The 19371-nt window shown below is 40.9% G+C and overlaps 1 protein-coding gene across 1 annotated transcript in view; it reads left to right on the top strand.

The window, feature by feature from the left end:
- Positions 1–19371, top strand: part of LOC124789624 (serine/threonine-protein kinase Nek8-like) — a 319457-nt gene that overhangs the window by 21151 nt on the left and 278935 nt on the right. Inside the window, exons 3-4 of the mRNA XM_047257042.1 lie at positions 2004–2104; positions 2506–2682. Of these exons, the coding sequence (XP_047112998.1) occupies positions 2004–2104; positions 2506–2682 (278 nt within the window). The remainder of the gene's footprint in view (positions 1–2003; positions 2105–2505; positions 2683–19371) is intronic.

Below are 19371 nucleotides of genomic sequence, written 5' to 3'. Positions count from 1 at the left end.
TTGTCACAATCCTGCTCAATGACCGCCTGTCTCGATCACTTAACATGCATTTCCGTTCACACTATGACTTTGCAGATGATGTTTTTCAGCTTTCCCTGCATGAGGCATAAGTCTGTGATACGGTGCCTCTTGTAACACCAAATACTTTGGCTGTCTTGGTGACGGAGGTACCCACCGTACGTGGACCGACGATTTGCCCACGTTAACGTAGCGAATGCACTGAAACTACACATAACATTGTTCTGACCACGGCTGACACGTGTAGCGTATAGAGGACATTGCACGGGAGCCACTTGTGTCCAAACACAATAGCGCAACCTGCAGGCTTGGCTAGCATCTGCATTTACGTTCTAGCATCCATTTCTCGCTGCTTTTCTGTATTTTTGTCCAACTCCTGTAACGTGTCTGTATCAAGCTTACGTAACGCCATGTATTTCCTTGTACAGAAATAACACTACACACGTGAATTCCGGTCTGCCTTCGTTGTTATCCCTCTTCGCAGCTGTTCTTGTGGAATCCATAAAATTCGCTTTATATTTCACACATACACTACCGGCCATTAGAATTGCCACACCACGAAGATGACGTGCTACAGACGCGAAATTTAACCGACAGGAAGAAGATGCTGTGATATGCAAATGATTAGCTTTTCAGAGCATTCACACAAGGTTGACGCCGGTGGCGACACCTACAACGTGCTGACATGAGGATAGTCTCCAACCGATTTCTCATACACAAACAGCAGTTGACCGGCGTTGCCTGGTGAAACGTTCTTGTGATGCCTCGTGTAAGGAGGAGAAATGCGTACCATCACGTTTCCGACTTTGATAAAGGTCGGATTGTAGCCTATCGCGATTGCGGTTTATCGTATCGCGACATTGCTGCTCGCGTTGGTCGAGATCCAATGACTGTTATCAGAATATGGAATCGGTGGGTTCAGGAGAGTAATACGGAACGCCGTGCTGGATCCCAAAGGCCTAATATCACTAGCAGTCGAGATGACAGGCATCTTATCCGCATGGCTGTAACGGATCGTACAGCCACGTCTCGATCCCTGAGTCAACAGATGGGGACGTTTGCAAGACAACAACCACCTGCAAGAACAGTTCGACGACGTTTGCAGCGGCATGGACTATCAGCTCGGAGACCATGGCTGCGGTTACCCTTGACGCTGCATCACAGATAGGAGCGCCTGCGATGGTGTGCTCAACGACGAACCTGGGTGCACGAATGGCAAAACGTCATTTTTTCGGATGAATCCAGGTTATGTTTACAGTATCATGATGGTCGCATCCGTGTTTGGCGACATCGCGGTGAACGCACATTGGAGGCGTGTATTCGTCATCGCCATACTGGCGTATCACCCGGCGTGATGGTATGGGGTGCCATTGCTTACACGTCTCGGTCACCTCTTGTTTGCATTGACGGCACTTTGAACAGTGGACGTTACATTTCAGACGTGTTACGACCCGTGGCTCTACTCTTCATTCGATCCCTGCGAAACCCTACATTTCAGCAGGATAATGCACGACCGCATGTTGCAGGTCCTGTACGGGCCTTTCTGGATACAGAAGATGTTCGACTGCTGCCCTGGCCAGTACATTCTCCAGATCTCTCACCAATTGAAAACGTCTGGTCAATGGTGGCCGAGCAACTGGCTCGTCACAATCCGCCAGTCACTACTCTTGATGAACTGTGGTATCGTGTTGAAGCTGCATGGGTAGCTGTACCTGTACACGCCATCCAAGCTCTGTTTGACTCAATGCCCAGGCGTATCAAGGCCGTTATTACGGCCAGAGGTGGTTGTTCGGGGTACTGATTTCTCAGGATCTATGCACCCAAAGTGCGTGAAAATGTAAACACAAGTCAGTTCTAGTATAATATATTTGTCCAATGAAAACCCGTTTATCATCTGCATTTCTTCTTGGTGTAGCAATTTTAATGGCCAGTTGTGTGGTTACAATAAAAGTGACATGTTTATGTTATCTATGCTTTTTCCACAGAACTAGTCCAAAGAAATCTTGGAAAAACACGAGTGGAGAGAATTGCAATGATGATGCACTGCTCAGAAACGGATATCTTCTTGTCCTCTGTTGGTGGGAAGGTATGTATTCTGGCTTCTCTTTAAACTTTATAAAAACTCTACTGTCCGAGCTGTTAATGGTACCTAAATTTATTAATTAGTTAGTTCTCAGCTGCTAAAACAGAATTTTTTTTGCAACATATTTCCCTCAGGCAGACAGTGTAAAGTTCTAAGTAATGGCTTATCATTAAAAGTATCGAATATTGTGTTGCAAGCGAAGTAATTTGGCGATGTCGTGAAATCAATAATCATAAGATAATCTTAGAGTTTCTTCTTCTTTTCTTGTCTGTGTTTGAATAAAAGATGAAGTGAGAGAAGTCCTTAAATCCACAAGACATTGATACACATCGCAGTAAGAGAGATAAGAGAGCAATATGACTCCATTTGTAATAAAGTAATTATAATTTCTTCTTGATTAAAAGGTGTTGAGCGTAGTCGGCAATAAAGTTGATTCTGATGTCAGGATCTTCCTGAGACAGCTGATCACAATTCACATGGACAGAACAACAGGGCGTTGTCGACTCGATTTTCTCAATGCTGCTCCAGCACTGCATCCCAACGGTCTCTTCATGGCCAAACAGCTGGAAATTCTTCTTGGGGTGAGTTTCTTTTTGTGTTTTGGTACAATTTGTATAAATGGATATTTATTTATTAGTTGGAACCACTTCCATGGCTGGAGCGTAATCTCGATACTGGCAGTGGAAGCATAGGAAGGGAGCTCCACCCAACACATATCTCCGAACAAGACCAACTTCATAAATTACTAGTTACTTGTTCCAAGATTCATGATAAACGTTATGATATGGAGTATCTACTACTACTACATCTACTACATTTATACTCCGCAACCCACCCAACGGCGTGTGGCGGAGGGGACTTTACATGCCACTGTCATTACCTCCCTTTATCAATGGAACTAACGTAGAACACTTATGTAGCCTATAACTAAATAAAAATAGATGTTGGGCACTTACGTTTTTCCTTTAATGACTAATTATCTCTACTCAAGAATTCTTCTATGGTACAGAAAGTGTTGATAAGAAGAAAACTCCTTAATCTACATTTAAAAACTCAGACATTTTATTTCCATTAATAGACTGTTAAAGAGTTTTATAGCTTGCTTATTTAACCCCTTTCTATGCCAAAGTTAAACTCATCAGATCATTTTCCCTTCTAGTGTTGTACTTGTTATTATCTCTGTTACTCTCAAACTCACAATGGATTTTTGATAACAGATTTCATAACTGAATAATTGTACTGTGAGGCTGCGTTTAATATTCCCAGATACTTAAAGAGATAAGCACAAGATGTACTGGTGTGAACTCCACACATAACTGTATGAATCATGTTTGCCTAAGCGAGGAGCTATCCCAGAATATTGTACAGTAACACATCAACGAACGAACATTTTGGAGGTGGTGGTGGTGGTGGTTAGTGTTTAACGTCCCGTCGACAACGAGGTCATTAGAGACGGAGCGCAGCTCGGGTTAGGGAAGGATTGGGAAGGAAATCGGCCGTGCCCTTTCAAAGGAACCATCCCGGCGTTTGCCTGAAACGATTTAGGGAAAGCACGGAAAACCTAAATCAGGATGGCCGAAGACGGGATTGAACCGTCGTCCTCCCGAATGCGAGTCCAGTGTGCTAACCACTGCGCCACCTCACTCGGTGAACATTTGGACTATAGCACAAAATGATCGAACGCATGAAATAGTGGCTAGTGGGCTGCATGTCGGTTTTCTTATGAACTTCTCTGAGAATTTCTTCAAGTGTTTATCTGCACTTAGAAGTTGTCAAGAAAGCTGCAACCCAACAATAAACCTATTTGTTCGTAGTGGGAATGGTAGTAAGCCTTCTCTCAAGCAGCTCCAGGCCGTCGTGACTCAGCACTGGTCCCCTGCTCTCTGTCAGTCTTGAAACGGTCCAAAGTAAATACTTCAGTTAAACCGTCCGGCTTTCGAACTAAGGTAGGAAGATTAGTCATTGGAGGCGGAGCACAAGCTCGGAATGTTTCAGGAATAAGAGAGGAAAGCGGCCTTTCTCCTCCAAAGGAACCATTTCGGCATTTGTCTGGAGCGAGTTTAGGGAAATGACAGAAAACCTAAATCCAGATGGCCTACCGCTGATTTGACCTGTTGTCCTCTCGAATACGAGTCCAGTGTGCTAACCACTGCGCAACCTCGCTTGGTCTGGCGTCGAGAAAGGCTCATTATTTTCAGATATATCTGAAATAGAGCTCTTTTCGCCCGAACGCCTGGCTGCAAGGGATGACAGTGGGGAGTGAACACGATGTGAGAATGAATGAGAAAAACTAATCCTTTACGATGCTAAGCTTCACGCATGTTGACATTCTTGCTTCTACAGTTAGAGCATTGACCTAGTGACACAGTCTACAAGACAACCAGCAGGTGATCAAAATTTTATTTTTATTTTTATTTACACGACAAGTTCCGTAGTACCAAATTGAGGAACAAATATCCAAGGTCATGGAGCGTGTCAGTACATGAAATTACAACATAAAAGTAACAACAAATAAAAATAAAATGTTTATGAATCCAAAAAAAGTCAAGCCCTAAGTTTAAGTAAATGCAGTCAACAATATAACATGTGAATCAGCTTAATTTTTCAAGGACTCCTCAGCAGAATAGAAGGAGTGATCCACGAGGAAACTCTTCAGTTTCGGTTTGAAAGCGCCTGGATTAGTGCTAAGATTTTTGAATTCTGGTGGTGGCTTATTGAAGATAGCTCCAGCAGTATGCTGCACACCTTTTTGCACAAGAGTTAAGGAAGTCCGATCCAAATGTGGTTGGATTTCTGCCGAGAATTAGCTGAGTGAAAGCTGCTTATTCTTGGGAATAAGCTGATATTGTTGACAAGAAACGACAGTAAGGAATATATATATTGAGAGGCCAATGTCAAAGTACCCAGACAACTGAACAGGGTTTGACAAGAGGTCCGCAAACTTACACCACTTACTGCTCGAACCGCTCGTTTCTGAGCCAAAAATATCCTTTTAGAAGGGGAAGAGTTACCCAATATAAAATACCATACGACATAAGCGAATGAAAATAAGCAAAGTAGATTAATTTTCGTGTCGAACAATCACTTTCTTCAGATACCGCTGAACTGGTAAAAATGGCAGCATTAAGTCTTTGAACAAGATCTTGAACGTGGGCTTTCCACGGCAGTTTACTATCCATCTGAACACCTAGAAATTAGAATTGTTCAGTTTCACTAATCATTAAAACGTCGGATTTTGTTGAATTGTGTGTTAAGGATACTGTAAAAACTGAGTCTTGCTGTGACTTAGCGTTAGTTTATTTTCTACGACTTATGTCATGAGATACATTACTTGAAACCGAGCCAATGTTGCCCACAACACACTTTACTACCAAGCTAGTAACATCAGCAAACAGAAATGGCTCTGAGCACTATGGGACTTAACAGCTATGGTCATCAGTCCCCTAGAACTTATAACTGCTTAAACCTAACTAACCTAAGGACATCACACAACACCCAGTCATCACGAGGCAGAGCAAACAGAAATATTTAAGAATTACCCATAATACTAGAGGGGATATATCATTTATATAAATAAGGAACAAGAGTGGCCCCAACACTGATCCATGTCCCCCCCCCCCCCCACCCCCATTTGACCGTACCCCACTCAGGCCCCACATCACAGCCATTCTCAACACTGTGAATAATGACCTTTTCTGTCTGTTGTTTAAGTAAGAGGTGAACCAATTGTCAGCTGCTTCCCGTATTCCTAATGGTCCAACTTCTGGAGCAATATTTTGTGATCAACACAATCAAACGACTTAGTTAAATCAAAAAATATGCCTGGCTCTCGAAACCTTTTGTTTAACCTATCCAGTACCTCACAGAGAAAAGAGAATATATAATTTTCTGTTGTTAAACGACTTCTAAAGCCGAACTGTACATTTGATAGCAAATTATGTGATATAAAATGATCAATTATCCTTACGTACACAGCCTTTTCAATAACTTTAGTAAACACTGATGGCATAGAAATATATTTAACATTGTCTACATTATCCCTTTCTCCCTTTTTATAAAGCCGTTTTACTACTGAGTACTTTAATCGTACTCCTAAAGAAAAAATTCCTAAAGAAAAAATTACAAATGTTGTTAAATATGGGGCTAACCTGTGCAACACAGTACTTAAATATTCTGCTAGGCACTCCATCATATCCATGAGAGTCCTTCGTCTTCAGTGATTTGATTATTGACTCAATCTGCCCATTGTCATTATTACAGAGGAATATTTCAGACATCAGTCTCGGAAAGAGAGTTATATGATTCCCTGCAGAAACTAAATTTTTATTTAATTCACCAGCAATACCCAGAAAATGATTTTTAAATACTGTACATATTTATGATTTATCAGTAGCAGAAATATTTTTACTACGAACCGACTTTATATCGTCGATATTGTGCTTCTGACCAGACACTTCCTTCACAACTGACCATATGGTTTTAATTTTAACCTGTGAATTAGCTATTCTATTTCCATACCACATACTCTTTGCCTTCCTAATAAAATTTTTAAGTATCTTATAATAATGTTTGTAATGGGCTATTGTAACTTGATTGTGACTACGTCTAACATTTTGATGTAATTCCCACTTTGTTCTACATGATATCCTTATCCCACTAGGCAACCACCCAGGCTGCATTTTACTGCCAGTACTCGGTTTAGAACGTTGTAATGCTCTCAAAGAGCATGAGGAATGTGTTAAGGAAAGCATTATTTTGTGATCCATTTTATCGGCACTATAAACATCCTGCCACGCTTGTTCCTTCACGAGGTTTAAAAAACTCTCTATTGCCGTTGAATTAGCTTTCCTTCATAGTATGTAATTATATGTGACATTAGTTTGAGTACAAAAGCCTTTTCTTGTTGGAATGTCGTGTGACGAGAGCCTCCCGTCGGACAGACCGTTCGCCTGATGCAAGTCTTTCGATTTGACGCCACTTCGGCGACTTGCGCCTCGATGGGGATGAAATGATGATTAGGACAACACAACACCCAGTCCCTGAGCAGAGAAAATCTCCGACCCAGCCGGGAATCGAACCCGGGCCCTTAGGACTGACAGTCTGTCGCGCTGACCACTCAGCTACCGGGGGCGGACCTTTTAGTGTTAAAATTTGTTCATCATAATCTATGCAAGCTTCATAATGTCGATACTATTGGTACACTAATCACCATCTCTTATTGCATTAATTTCTTGTGCAAAATATTTACATACGAAATGAATATCGTGTGTGAGTCTGTGATCATTGTGTATAAAACTGCCTAGTCCACTTATTAACTTTTATTTATTTATTACCACGTTTCAGCTACTGCCATCGTCAGATATCAAAAAAGCTTAGGACTTATAAAGGAAACCTCTGTATCAGTACTAAATACTATACCCAATCCACATTACTTTATTGACTAAGTCATTTCAATACGCATTCTTCAAGTAGCAAGAATTAATCTTGCCTGGTCCGCTCCTCCCTCCGTATGACATGTTTTCGACACTCCGACATTTTTGTTTCAGGACTCTCGACAGTGTGCATGGCGTCATTCTGAAAGTTTTCGCTACATCCTTTTCTCTCACTCTACATTCCACGGCCTTAGTAACATGATTCATTTCTGCGTGAACCAAACATTTGTATTTCTTTGAAGTCATTTTCGCAGCTGATTTATGTACCTTCATACGTTGTGCATTGTCGGGTTAACAATGGAGTTTCGTGAGAAGTTGAATGATGAAAGAAGTAAGGAAACCACTAAACAATTAGAATTACTGAATGTTAGATAGCCGCTAACTTCCATGTATTGTGTTTGCAAAGGTCTGTCATAACGATCGCCTCGATTTATTGAGTTTTACGAAAACATATGATTTCTTCGATTTGTGGGGACAGTTGCGCACTCTTGGCTTCTGCCACAGGGTAGCGCCTGCGTTGTATGTGCAGTGGCAGCGGATGTGTCACTGGACGTGGGAGATGCCGGTGCTGTAGAGGACGGTGGTTGAGCAACATCTTCGGGCCTAACGTACAGCCCCGGCTCTGAAGGTGGCGATGGTGGGCAAACCGGGGGTTCTGATCCTGGCGCAATTTCAAGGGTGACCAAATTCATATGTTTGAAGAAAAAACACTTGTTTCACAAAGCGCTTAGAGTAGAGCGCACGTTGTTCTAACGAGTATTTATTTGATTTTGAAACACATCCCAGTGGTTTTGAAACACACCCTGAGCTGATTCCTGAGAGTATCCAAAGTTGACTTTTCATTACATGTATAATGTACATGACGTCTCTGACAGGGGAATCCTGTTGCATTTAGAAAAAAAGGTCTTTCCCGCAGAGAAAAGGGGACGGGGCTACATGAGTTAAGCCGAATAAACCCGAAGGTTAGAACGTCAAGCGACGATCGCTGTCTATGTCGTTGACTGGCTGTGCGAATCATCAGCGTAATTATAATATTTAGCGAAATTCATAGAACGAAACTACCGTAGTGGAAATAAATGATTAAGAGGAATAACTAGTAAGACATATTGCATAGTACCTTAGCGTTGTAATTGTCCTGTCCTTCAGCAAACAAGCCGTATTACTAAATGATAAACATCCAAATAACATAGAGTTAAAGTCCACTGAATGCAGCGTTAGGCATTTGTACATCACATGTGGTTCGGAACAAAGGAAAATAAAGAAAATGTTAAAAGATCCTGGCTTGTTTATTCGAAAATAGAAAATGCAATTTACTATGCTGTCTGCAAACCATACTCCAGCACTTCTACATCAGCTTTGTGTGCAGAGGATCTTCAGAAAGATTATCTGAGCATGACGCGTCATAAACACACAAATAATGTTTTATCAAATGGAAAACCAGTCGGCAGCAAATGAAATTGTCTCAAGGCATCAATCGCAACACTGAGCGATTAATTCACTCTGGGAAAGAAAAATGGAGACACATATTACATGTTGTAATGGACACTATCATGTATCTTGCAATAAACTGTATTCCTTTTCGAGGTTCTAAAGAAACACCGAGTGGCATCGCTGAAAATTTTCCTCAGCCTAGCCAAAAAAATTTTCTTAATTAGATAACTATGCTCGCCAAATACAGTTCTACTCTCAAGGAGACCATGTAAAAAAAAGAACAGGTATGCTGTCTTTCAAAAACAATACAAAATGACATCATCGATATAGGGGAAAGTCGGGAAAGAGTACGAGGTTTTCTGACAGTAAATTATTGCTAGTTTATTTGGGAACAGCGTATATCAGTTACAGCTGCTTGACTTTTAACATTAACCTTAAATGTCAACATACGTAAGATACTGCTCGTTTGTAGTCTTAGCCGCATCGTCTGGTAAGATTAGGCGACATGTGATTACGCTGTAATCACAAGAAAATTAACCATGTCCTTCATAACTTGTAGACTTCACCACACCCTGGGGAATTCAAAACATCAGATCCCTCCTTGGATTTGGACCTGGTTGTTCCTGAAGATGACGCGGTTAAGTCCAGATTAGCCCTAGAGATTCTGCGTTATTGGTACTGGTATTTTGCCTCTTCTTGGTTTTGTCTGGTTTAGCTTGTTTATCTAAGGTTGCATTTTTCACTAATTTTTTTTTTACTTCTCTTCTTTGTGTGGGTCGATCATGTTTCGGTAGCGGATAAATACTGGACAGGCCTACACCTGTTCGTACATGAGAGCCCTGAACTTCATTTGTGTTACGTTCCTGGTTTTTTCCTGGTGACTGCACAGACAAATCATCTGTCACTGAGGAGAAGCATTTGCCCGTGTCCTCCTGTTAAACTCATTTGCCCTTTTGAGTTGTTGATGATTTGACTCTCCCTGTGATGTCTGAGGGAACAAGGTCCTGTACTGTGAAGACAACCGGATTGAGTGGAAATACTCCCGTTCATTCGAAGGATTTGTCAGATATCTGCATTGCTGCTACTGTAAAATATGCAGCTCGCAACACAACAAAGCACTCTAATTCTGTCTGCCTAATTGGTCTTAAAAAATTTCACAAATTGTTTCACTGTTTCTCGTGCCATGGTTTGTTCCTCACAGAACGGTGATTCTTTTGGCAAACAATTTTATTATCTAAAGCGTGCGTAGATAGTGCTTACTGCATACGATACACAACGATTACATAATTTGAAACAAAAACTTATATATACTTCTACAACCTATACATCTAGCAGGGCTCTTCAAGATTACTTGTAATGGCGTCAATACAGAACCAACAGCTGAATGTTGTTTTTCGTTGTCGTTAAGTGTTGCGAATGTAGAGAAAATGCTACTGCGAACTCATACCAGAAAGCGTAAGACAAATTTATACACCCGACCTTACCCTGATGGCAAACTAAGTTAGAAATACTATTATCACTGAGATCAAAGAGACTAACTACTTCACCATCATGTTTGACTGCACTCCACATGTATCTCACACAGAAGAAATGAGCCAGGTAATTCGTTATATAAAAATAACAGAAACTGAATGTGAAATAAAGGAAGCTTTATTGATTTCATAGAAGTAGACGGAAAGACTGGAGAATAGGAGTATTTCACACAGCGAATCCTAGAAAAACTAAAAGCTGATTTTTTGGACCTCGTGGACAATTTTACGATAATGGCTCTAATATGGCCGGCATATATTACGAAGGCCAGTCCAGAGTTGTGGAAATAAACTAGCTGGCAGAGTTTGCACCGTGTCTAGCTCATTCTTTAAATCTTGTGGGCGTGCATTCAGCGTCATCGTAATCAGAAGCAGTTAGCCTATTTGGGCATCCAAAAAAAAATATTATCTCTTTGTTGGATCCACGATGTGGTGGAAAATAACGCAAAAGTGTACGAAAACCAACTTAAAAGGATGCAGTCAAACAAGACGGTCGGCTAAACACCTAGTTGTTACAGCTATATTAAATAATTTACCGTAAGTTGTCAAAGCTCTGTTAGAAACTGAAGATTCTCCTCTTGCCGCAGAGTCTACGCACGAAGCAGTTCATCTGCTACACCCGGTGACAGATTTTAAATTTATCTTCAACGTAACTATTCGGGCTATTATCCTTCGAGAGATTAATAGAGTGTACGTCGAAATACAAATTCCACTGAAAAGATGAATGAAATAAGTATTAGTGCCGGTGGTGTTGAGAAAGATCTGAAATCGTTAAAACTGAACAAAGCTCCAAGGCCCGATGGAATCCCTATCAGATTATATACCGAAATTGCGGCTGAGTTAGCCCCACTTCTAATTAGCTCCTCTTCTGACTATAATCTATTGTAGGTCCCTCGCACAAAAAGTGCCCACTTTTTGGAGAAGAGTACAGGTGACGCTTGTCTACAAGGAGCGTAGTAGAAGTGATCCACAAAACTAACGTCCAATATCCTTGACATCGATTTATTGTAGAATATTAGAACATATTCTGAGCTCAGACATAATAAGGTATCGACAAAATGACCTCCTCAATGCCAACCAGCATGGATTCCGAAAACATCGATCATGTGAAACCCAACTCGCACTTTTCTCACATGAACTTTTCTCACATGACATACTGAAAGCTTCGGATCAAGACAGGCAGGCAGACGCAGTATTCCTTGATTTACGAAAAGCGTTTGAGTCAGTGCTACACCTACGCGCATTGTCGAAAGTACGATCATAAGGGGTATCAAGTGAAATTCCTGACTGCATTGAGGACTTTTTGGTAGGGAGGACACAGCATGTTATCTTGGATGGTGAGTCATATTCAGAAGTAGAAGTAACTTCTGATGTGTCCCATGGAAGTGTGTTGGGACCCTTGCTGTTCATGCTGTATATTAATGACCTTGAAGACAATATTAATAGTACCCTCAGACTTTTTGCATGTGATGTAATTATCTATGATGAAGAACTGTCTGAAACGAACTACACAAATATTCAGATCTTTATAAGATTTCAACATGGTGCAAAGATTGGCAAGTTATTTTAAATGTTCGGAAATATAAAAATGTGCACTTCAAAAAACGAAAAAAACGTAGTATTCTGGGACTGTAATATCAATGAGTCATTGTTGGAATCGACCAACTCGTAGAAATACCTGGGTGGACACTTTGTAAGGACATGGAATGGATGATTGCATAGGCTCAGTCGTTGATAAAGCAGATGATAGACTTTGGTTTATTGGTAGAATACTGGGGTATTGCAATCAGCCTACAAAGGAGACTGCTTACAAATTAGTCGTGCAACCGGTTCTAGAATATTGCTCAATTGTATGGAATCTGTACCAGATAGAGTTAATAGGGGATACTGAGTGTATACAAAGACGGCCAGCAGTAATGGTCACAGGTTTGTTTAATCCATGGGAGAGTGAAATGAAGATACTGAGCGAACTGAACTGAAAAATTCTTGAAGATAGGCATAAACTGTCCCGAGAAAGTCTATTAACAAAGTTTCAAAAATCGGTTTTAAATGATGACTCGAGGAATATACTACAGCCTCCTAGGTTTCACTCACATAGGGCAGGTGAGGATAAGATTAGAATAATTGTTGCACGATCAGAGGCATTCACACAATCATTCATCCCGCGCTCCATACGTGGATGGAATGGGAAGAAACCCTAATAATTCGTACAATGGGACGTAAGCTCTGCCATACACTTCACAGTAGTATGCAGAGTATAGATATAGATGTACAAAAAAGGCCATTATCATTTTGCGTTCCGTGGCGCCAATGCAAGACCTCAAGGTCTTGTTAAAGATCCTACAAGAATTGTGAGAAAAACCAACAGAACATTGGATCAAAGCAGCTACACCTGTATCAAAAAAAGTTGGAAATCGAGCAAATCCTCAAAATCAAACAAACTTCCAGAAAGAAAAGGCATTACGACGAACTCTGCGAGGTCGAATCAAGAACAATAGATTAGATTGGGCTGTTTTCCTAAGATGTAAAAGTAGTATTTGGCAAAATATTAACACAGACTGAAAGAAGGATAGAGAGCGCAAAGAGTCTATATGAAAATTTCGCCTCCCTCAGTGGTCACGCGTTTTTTCATATGTCGACTGGGGATCTGCAGAAAAATGTAGCCGATCTAGCACGAAAATATTCTAAATACTTGAATGCAGTTGATTTTTGCCAGGAACTCACCGTATTCAAAAAGCCAGTAACCAAAATTAATGAAACATCAAATGCTTTCGACTTCTTACAACATCTGTGCAAGCATGACTCACAAGAAGCGTTTCCTAATGTTCGTATAACTTTAAGAATGTACTGCACATTATCGAAGATATTTGCATGCTCTGAGCGAAGCTTCAGTAAGCTGAAAATAATTATCTGGGCTTGCCATCCTAGCTACTGAAAATAAAACTGCCTACGAGACGAACTTCGATGAGCTAATAGATTATTTCGCAGAAAGGGAAGCACGCTGTGTAAAGCTGTAGGAAGATCAGAGAGAAAAAATGCTGAGACCTAAAAACTGACGAAAAGTATACTGTCTTGCTTGTCTGTTGTCTTTACTGGTAGTATGTTTCCTGTATTTAATTTTATGGTATAAGGCGCAAATTTGTTGGAGGGCCCTTATAGTCCCGGTCTCAAAAATTCCCACCCAGTATATAATTGCGTGTTCATGGCGCCACCAACAAGCTTCTTTCTCGCTTCAGAAAAACTGTACATTCGGGGCTGCGTAAGTATGCCCGTTTGCACAGGTCGATGAACATAACTTTCTTTCCTTCCTCTCCCACCAGGAGAGACATCGTTCAGACAGGCCGTTACATGGTCTGGTAGAGGCCCTGGTAAAGCAGCTGCGAGGCGGACGAAAGTAGACCTGTTTCGCCGTGGTAGAGGCAGCTCCGAGTCGGAGCAAAATAAACCTGTTCCGCCGCAATCAGGCCTGTGGAAGTGGGTGGTGGTGGGGGCAGCATTGAGGCTGCCAAGCAAGATTGCACAAACGCTTCTACGATGTGTATGAGAAAAGTAATGAGACTGATTTTTTTACCTGTCTAAGTTTTCATTTTTTTCAAACAACCTTGTCCTCCTCAAAGTAGTTTCCTCTGGTAGCTCTACACCCATGGGGCAGCTGTTCCTAGTGTTGGTAGGAGCACTCAAAGACTTCAAGTCCCAAAATGACGTCCTTCAAAGACATTTTTCGATTTAGAGAAAAGGAAAAGGTGCAAGGACTCAGATCAGGTGAACAGGTGAGCTGTGGAACAACAGGAATGCTTTCTGAGGTCTGCCCCATGACATGTGGCATTGTCATGATGCAGCACCCACTTGTATGCAGTGTCTGGTCTAATTTACTTCATGCTTTTCCTGAGCCTTTCAAGGACATCTTTGTAAAACACTTGGTTGACGGTTTGTCCTGGTGGAACAAATTCTTAATGCACTATCCTCCTAATGTCAGAAAAGCAAACAGCATTGTTCTGATCTTTGACTTTCTCATTCGAGCTTTTTTCACTTGAGGAGATGTCTCAGTGTTCCACTCTTCACTTTGCCACTTCGCCAGAGAATCGTACCCAAAAATCCAGGATTCATCACCTGTGATAACATGGTTGAAACATTCGTGGTCATTGGCGATCCTCTCAAGAAAATCAATGCACACGTTTCTTCAAATGTCCTGCTGAGTTTTGATGTTTTTCGGCACCTTTTTGGCACAGACCTTTCGAATGTGCAAAATTTTGGTCAAAATCTAATGTCGCCCATCATTTTTTTTTTTTATGCGTCAGTCTGATCTCACAAGAACACACACACACGTTTGGCGTTTTCGTGGGTCCCTGAAGGTGAAGGTTTCCCTGAGAGAGGTTCATATTCAATGTGTTCTCGACTTTCCAAAAATGATTTCTGCCAAAGAAATACTTGAGCATTGGCTAATGAATTTTCCCCATGGACCTCTTTCAACTTTTCCAATGTCACTCTCACAGATCACTCAAATTTAACACAAAATTTGATGGCATAACGTTGCTCTAAATTCCACTGTTCCATTTTCGGAACACAAAGAAAAACACAGCTGCACTGATGGCACTCTCAGAAAATACCATGATGGCTGAACGGAGCTGAAACTCGGACTGAGCATGTGGAAGGGGTGTAGGGCCTACGTAGTCGTCTACACAAGTTGAACAACACAGTGTTGCCAGATCGCTGTCTCATTACTTTTCCTCACACACCTCACCATTTTCAAGATGGGTCGTGAAATAGACGCACAACCAATATTGCTGATGTCAATGTGAAACACAGCTTGCTCTGTTCATCCGCAAGATCTACAAGGCAGTAGATATCAGTACCAAGAGTGATGCCTTGTTCCTTGACTTCCAGAAGGCGTTCAGTACAGTTCCGCACAGACGTCTGATGAACGAAATATGTTACGGAATAACAGTGCAGTTTTGAGTATGGATTGAAGAATTCCTGACAAATGGAACACGGCATATCGTTTGTACTGGTGAAGTAGCTTGAGGTGCAGGGGAACTCTACCTATCATCGCACCTCAGCGTAATATCGCACCCTTCTAAATAACTGCTGGGCGGGAATAGCTTCATCAGATGTGTAACAGAAACCATTCAGTACTGTGTCATCTTTGGTTGGATGTGCAGCGTCGTTCAGTTTGTGTAATTCTTCGAAAGTTTTGTGCACAGCAAAAGTTGGTAATTTACAAGAATGATTGCCTATCGAAGTTGGAGCGCTCCAAACGATACATATCGAAGTTGCGATAGTAAATAAATTATGGAGGTCTCGTGGCGCGCGTTACGAGTATGTTTGAAGGTGTCACTAGAGAACGACAAAAGAAAAGCGTTAGAAAAGCACTGGTAAATTGAAAGGACACGACTTACCTTAGTCGTCTTCGGTGTTATCGTCTTGTGACAGTCTGTGCGATGTATAAGCTGCAGCAAGAAGACCTTTTTTGCCATACCCGGGGTAATATGGCTTGCAGAGTGTAATCACGAATCCAGCACGACACAAGAATTCTGCTCGTCTCAATCGATAATTTAGAGGACCCGAACCACGTATTTTTCCTGATGCTGCTTCGCTTTCCACATAGTCCGCAATGAAATTGCAATGGAATGTCAGTGTCTGCACTCCTCTTACGCAGTTTCACAGACTTCACAGCACCACAGCCAATACAGTCTCTCGTGTCGTCGTCGGGCAGAAGTTCATATTTCCGGGAAAAAGTCAAACATTTGTCTAGACTGCATATGCATGAAATGAGAGTTCTCCATGTGAGGCAATCCGCAAACGAACCTTGAGAAGCAGCACTCATTACACTCGCTATGAAGGGAAAATGTCACAATCAATTATGGCCGGAACGTAATGTACTGAAACTGAAGAAACAACGCAAGCAGAAAAAAATTCTTTACGAACACTTTTTAATAAAGAGACAACCATTGCTGGCTGGAAATGGCTCCGCTCATTTATGTGGAGACACTTAGAGCTTAGTGTAAGAAAACCTCAACAAGCATCAGTTAGGATTTAGCAGGGAAAGTGTTCAGCAGTTTTTTGACGTTTATGAATCCCTTCTAGAAAAGATAAATTTTGACCCTAAGAGACTTTACAATTGTGATGAGACTGGTCTGACAGTTCTACAGCATAAGAAGAGGAGGATATTAGTGTTTAACGTCCCGTCGACAACGAGGTCATTAGAGATGGAGCGCAAGCTCGGGTGAGGGAAGGATGGGGAAGGAAATCGGCCGTGCCCTTTCAAAGAAACCATCCTGGCATTTGCCTGAAGCGATTTAGGGAAATCACGGAAAACCTAAATCAGGATGGCCGGAGACGGGATTGAACCGTCGTCCTCCCGAATGCGAGTCCAACAGCATAAGACAAAGTTATTGGATTGAAAGGTAAATGGAAAGTTGGCTCTGAATCCTCAGCATAGAGAGGATCATTAGTAACAGTTGTTACTTGCATGAGTGCGACGAGTCACTTTATACCTTCTTTATTTGTATTTCCACGAAAAAAAAAAATAATAAACCAGAGCTATTAGATGGGGCAACGAATGGAAGCATGACTGTCTGCCACAAATCAGGATGGATGTAATCTGAAAGTTTCCTTTCTATATCAGCTTTTAGAAAGTGTGAAACCTACCAAGGAAGACCCCTTCATCCTGGTCTTAGATGGCCACTATTCACATATAAGAAACTTACCCGTACTTGAGTCAGCTAGGGAAAATGGTGTACACATTGTGAGTTTACCACCTCACTGTTGTCATAAGGTGCAACCTCTTGATGGAACATTTATGTTTCCCCTGAAAACTTAGATATGCACAGGAAATAGAAAACTGGTTGAAAAATCATATAGGTAGAGTGGTGAGTCCTTTCCAGATTGCAAAGCTGTTTGCTGAAGCTTACAAAAAGTCAGCCACAGTAGCTACAGCAAACATGGTTTTAGAATAACTGAACAGAAACATTTTCCAAGACCATGATTTTTCAGTGGCTGACTATCATGTCCACTGGTCAACAAGACGACCCACCTTAAAATGACAGTTATCTGGCTGAAACAAGTCACATCAGGCAGGAACTACTTGAGCCCCAGCCTGGACCTAGTGGCTCCCAACCACCTGTAAACAAGAGTGGTACACACATTGTTCAAGGACAGGCCAAGTGTGAAACATCCTCACCATCTGCAAATGACTGCAGTATTTTTCTGATGGATATAAGCCGCTTGCCACAACTGAAGGACCAAACTGTTCATTCGAAGAAAAGAGGATGACCAAGCTGCCCAGCAACTGTACTGACAAGTACACTGTATAAAATGAAGCTCATTGAAGACATTTCCAAAAAAATCGAACAAAAATGTTGCAAAAACTATTCTTGCTGATAGATAAAACAAAAATAATCAGCTCATTGCAAAACATAAAAGGAAAAAAATCATGCATGAAAAGAAAACTATTGTAATTAAGAAAAGGAATGTCTCACATAGGCCATTATTGGAGACATCCTCAGAATCAGATGAAGATTCTGATAAACCACTGACAGTGTCTGCAGATGATGAAAGTGAAAATGACTGTGAGCTTCATTTGACTGACAGGCCCGAAGAAAAATGGATAACTTGTACTAAATGTCGCATGTGGTGTCATGAACAATGTTCTGGAGCTACTGACTATAAAACCTTTATTTGTCATTTCTGTTTGGAAGGATAAATTCCAACTTTTTATAATGTGAGCAGTGTATGACATTTTTATATGTGAAATTGCATGACAGCACTGTATTTGTGCATGTAATTAAATATAATAATGTTCTAAAATTTTCAATTAATTTATTTTCGCTCCTTAATTCTATTTTAAAATTGTTAGAGCTAGTATCTCTAATATCGCACACGATGATATTAGGAGGACCCCTGATGCTATATTAGGGATACTTTTTTCCAAACTGCCTAAACGTACTTGGTGTGGTTTTTTATTTTTGAATTATTTATTTGATGAGACATTCACTTAATTATTTTGGATAAGGGGCAACAATAAACAGCTTACTTAAAAATTAAAAAAGCAACTTAATAAAAGTAATAACAGCAAAATTTTACCCAGAAATAAAAATGGTTGTGATATTAGGCGTAGTTCCCCTACCCAAAGGGAGACTTATAGGACCATTACTGTTCACAATTTATATAAATGATCTAGTGGCTTATGTCAGAAGCTCCATGAGTCAGTTCATGGATGATGCTGTTGTATATAGAGAAGTCGCAACACTAGAAAATTGTTGTGAAAAGCAGGAAGACCTGAAGAGGGTCAACCACTTGGTACAAGGAAGAGTGTAAATAAATGGAATGTATTGCACATAAATATGCAAGAAGACTGGTCATTCAGTGATCAAAAACTGAAAGGTCATATCCATTAAATATCTAGATGTATGCGTATGGGGCGATTACTCACTCAAAACTAATCATAGGTAATATAGTTGCCAAACAGAGTTCTTGACAGATCATCAAGAAGTGTAGGAAACCTACTAAGCAGGTGTCATATAAAATCATCGGCAGACTGATACTTGAGTAGGTCTATTGCACTTCAGTCTGGGCCCTTTACCAGGTAGGATTAATAGAGAAAATGGCATATATTCTTTCTGACATGCTAATTATATATACTTTCTCATAGCTGTCCACAAGAGGGGAGAGGGCAGCAAGAGGGGATGCTTGCAACCCCCTTCCCTCCCTGGAATCAAGAGTACAGAATTTTTATTCACATATTGACTGTATAACCATCAGTGTTCTGGGATAGAATAAGTTTCTTGTATCACCTATAAAATTTCATTCTTGAGGCATAACACATCTCAAAACTGTCTAACTTATGTACATAAAAAAATTGTAATTTTAGAGACACCCC

This window comes from Schistocerca piceifrons, chromosome 3 (genome assembly GCF_021461385.2).
Source record: "Schistocerca piceifrons isolate TAMUIC-IGC-003096 chromosome 3, iqSchPice1.1, whole genome shotgun sequence".
Classification (NCBI taxonomy): Eukaryota; Metazoa; Arthropoda; class Insecta; order Orthoptera; family Acrididae; genus Schistocerca; species Schistocerca piceifrons.
This window is presented reverse-complemented; position numbering and strand designations above follow the sequence as displayed.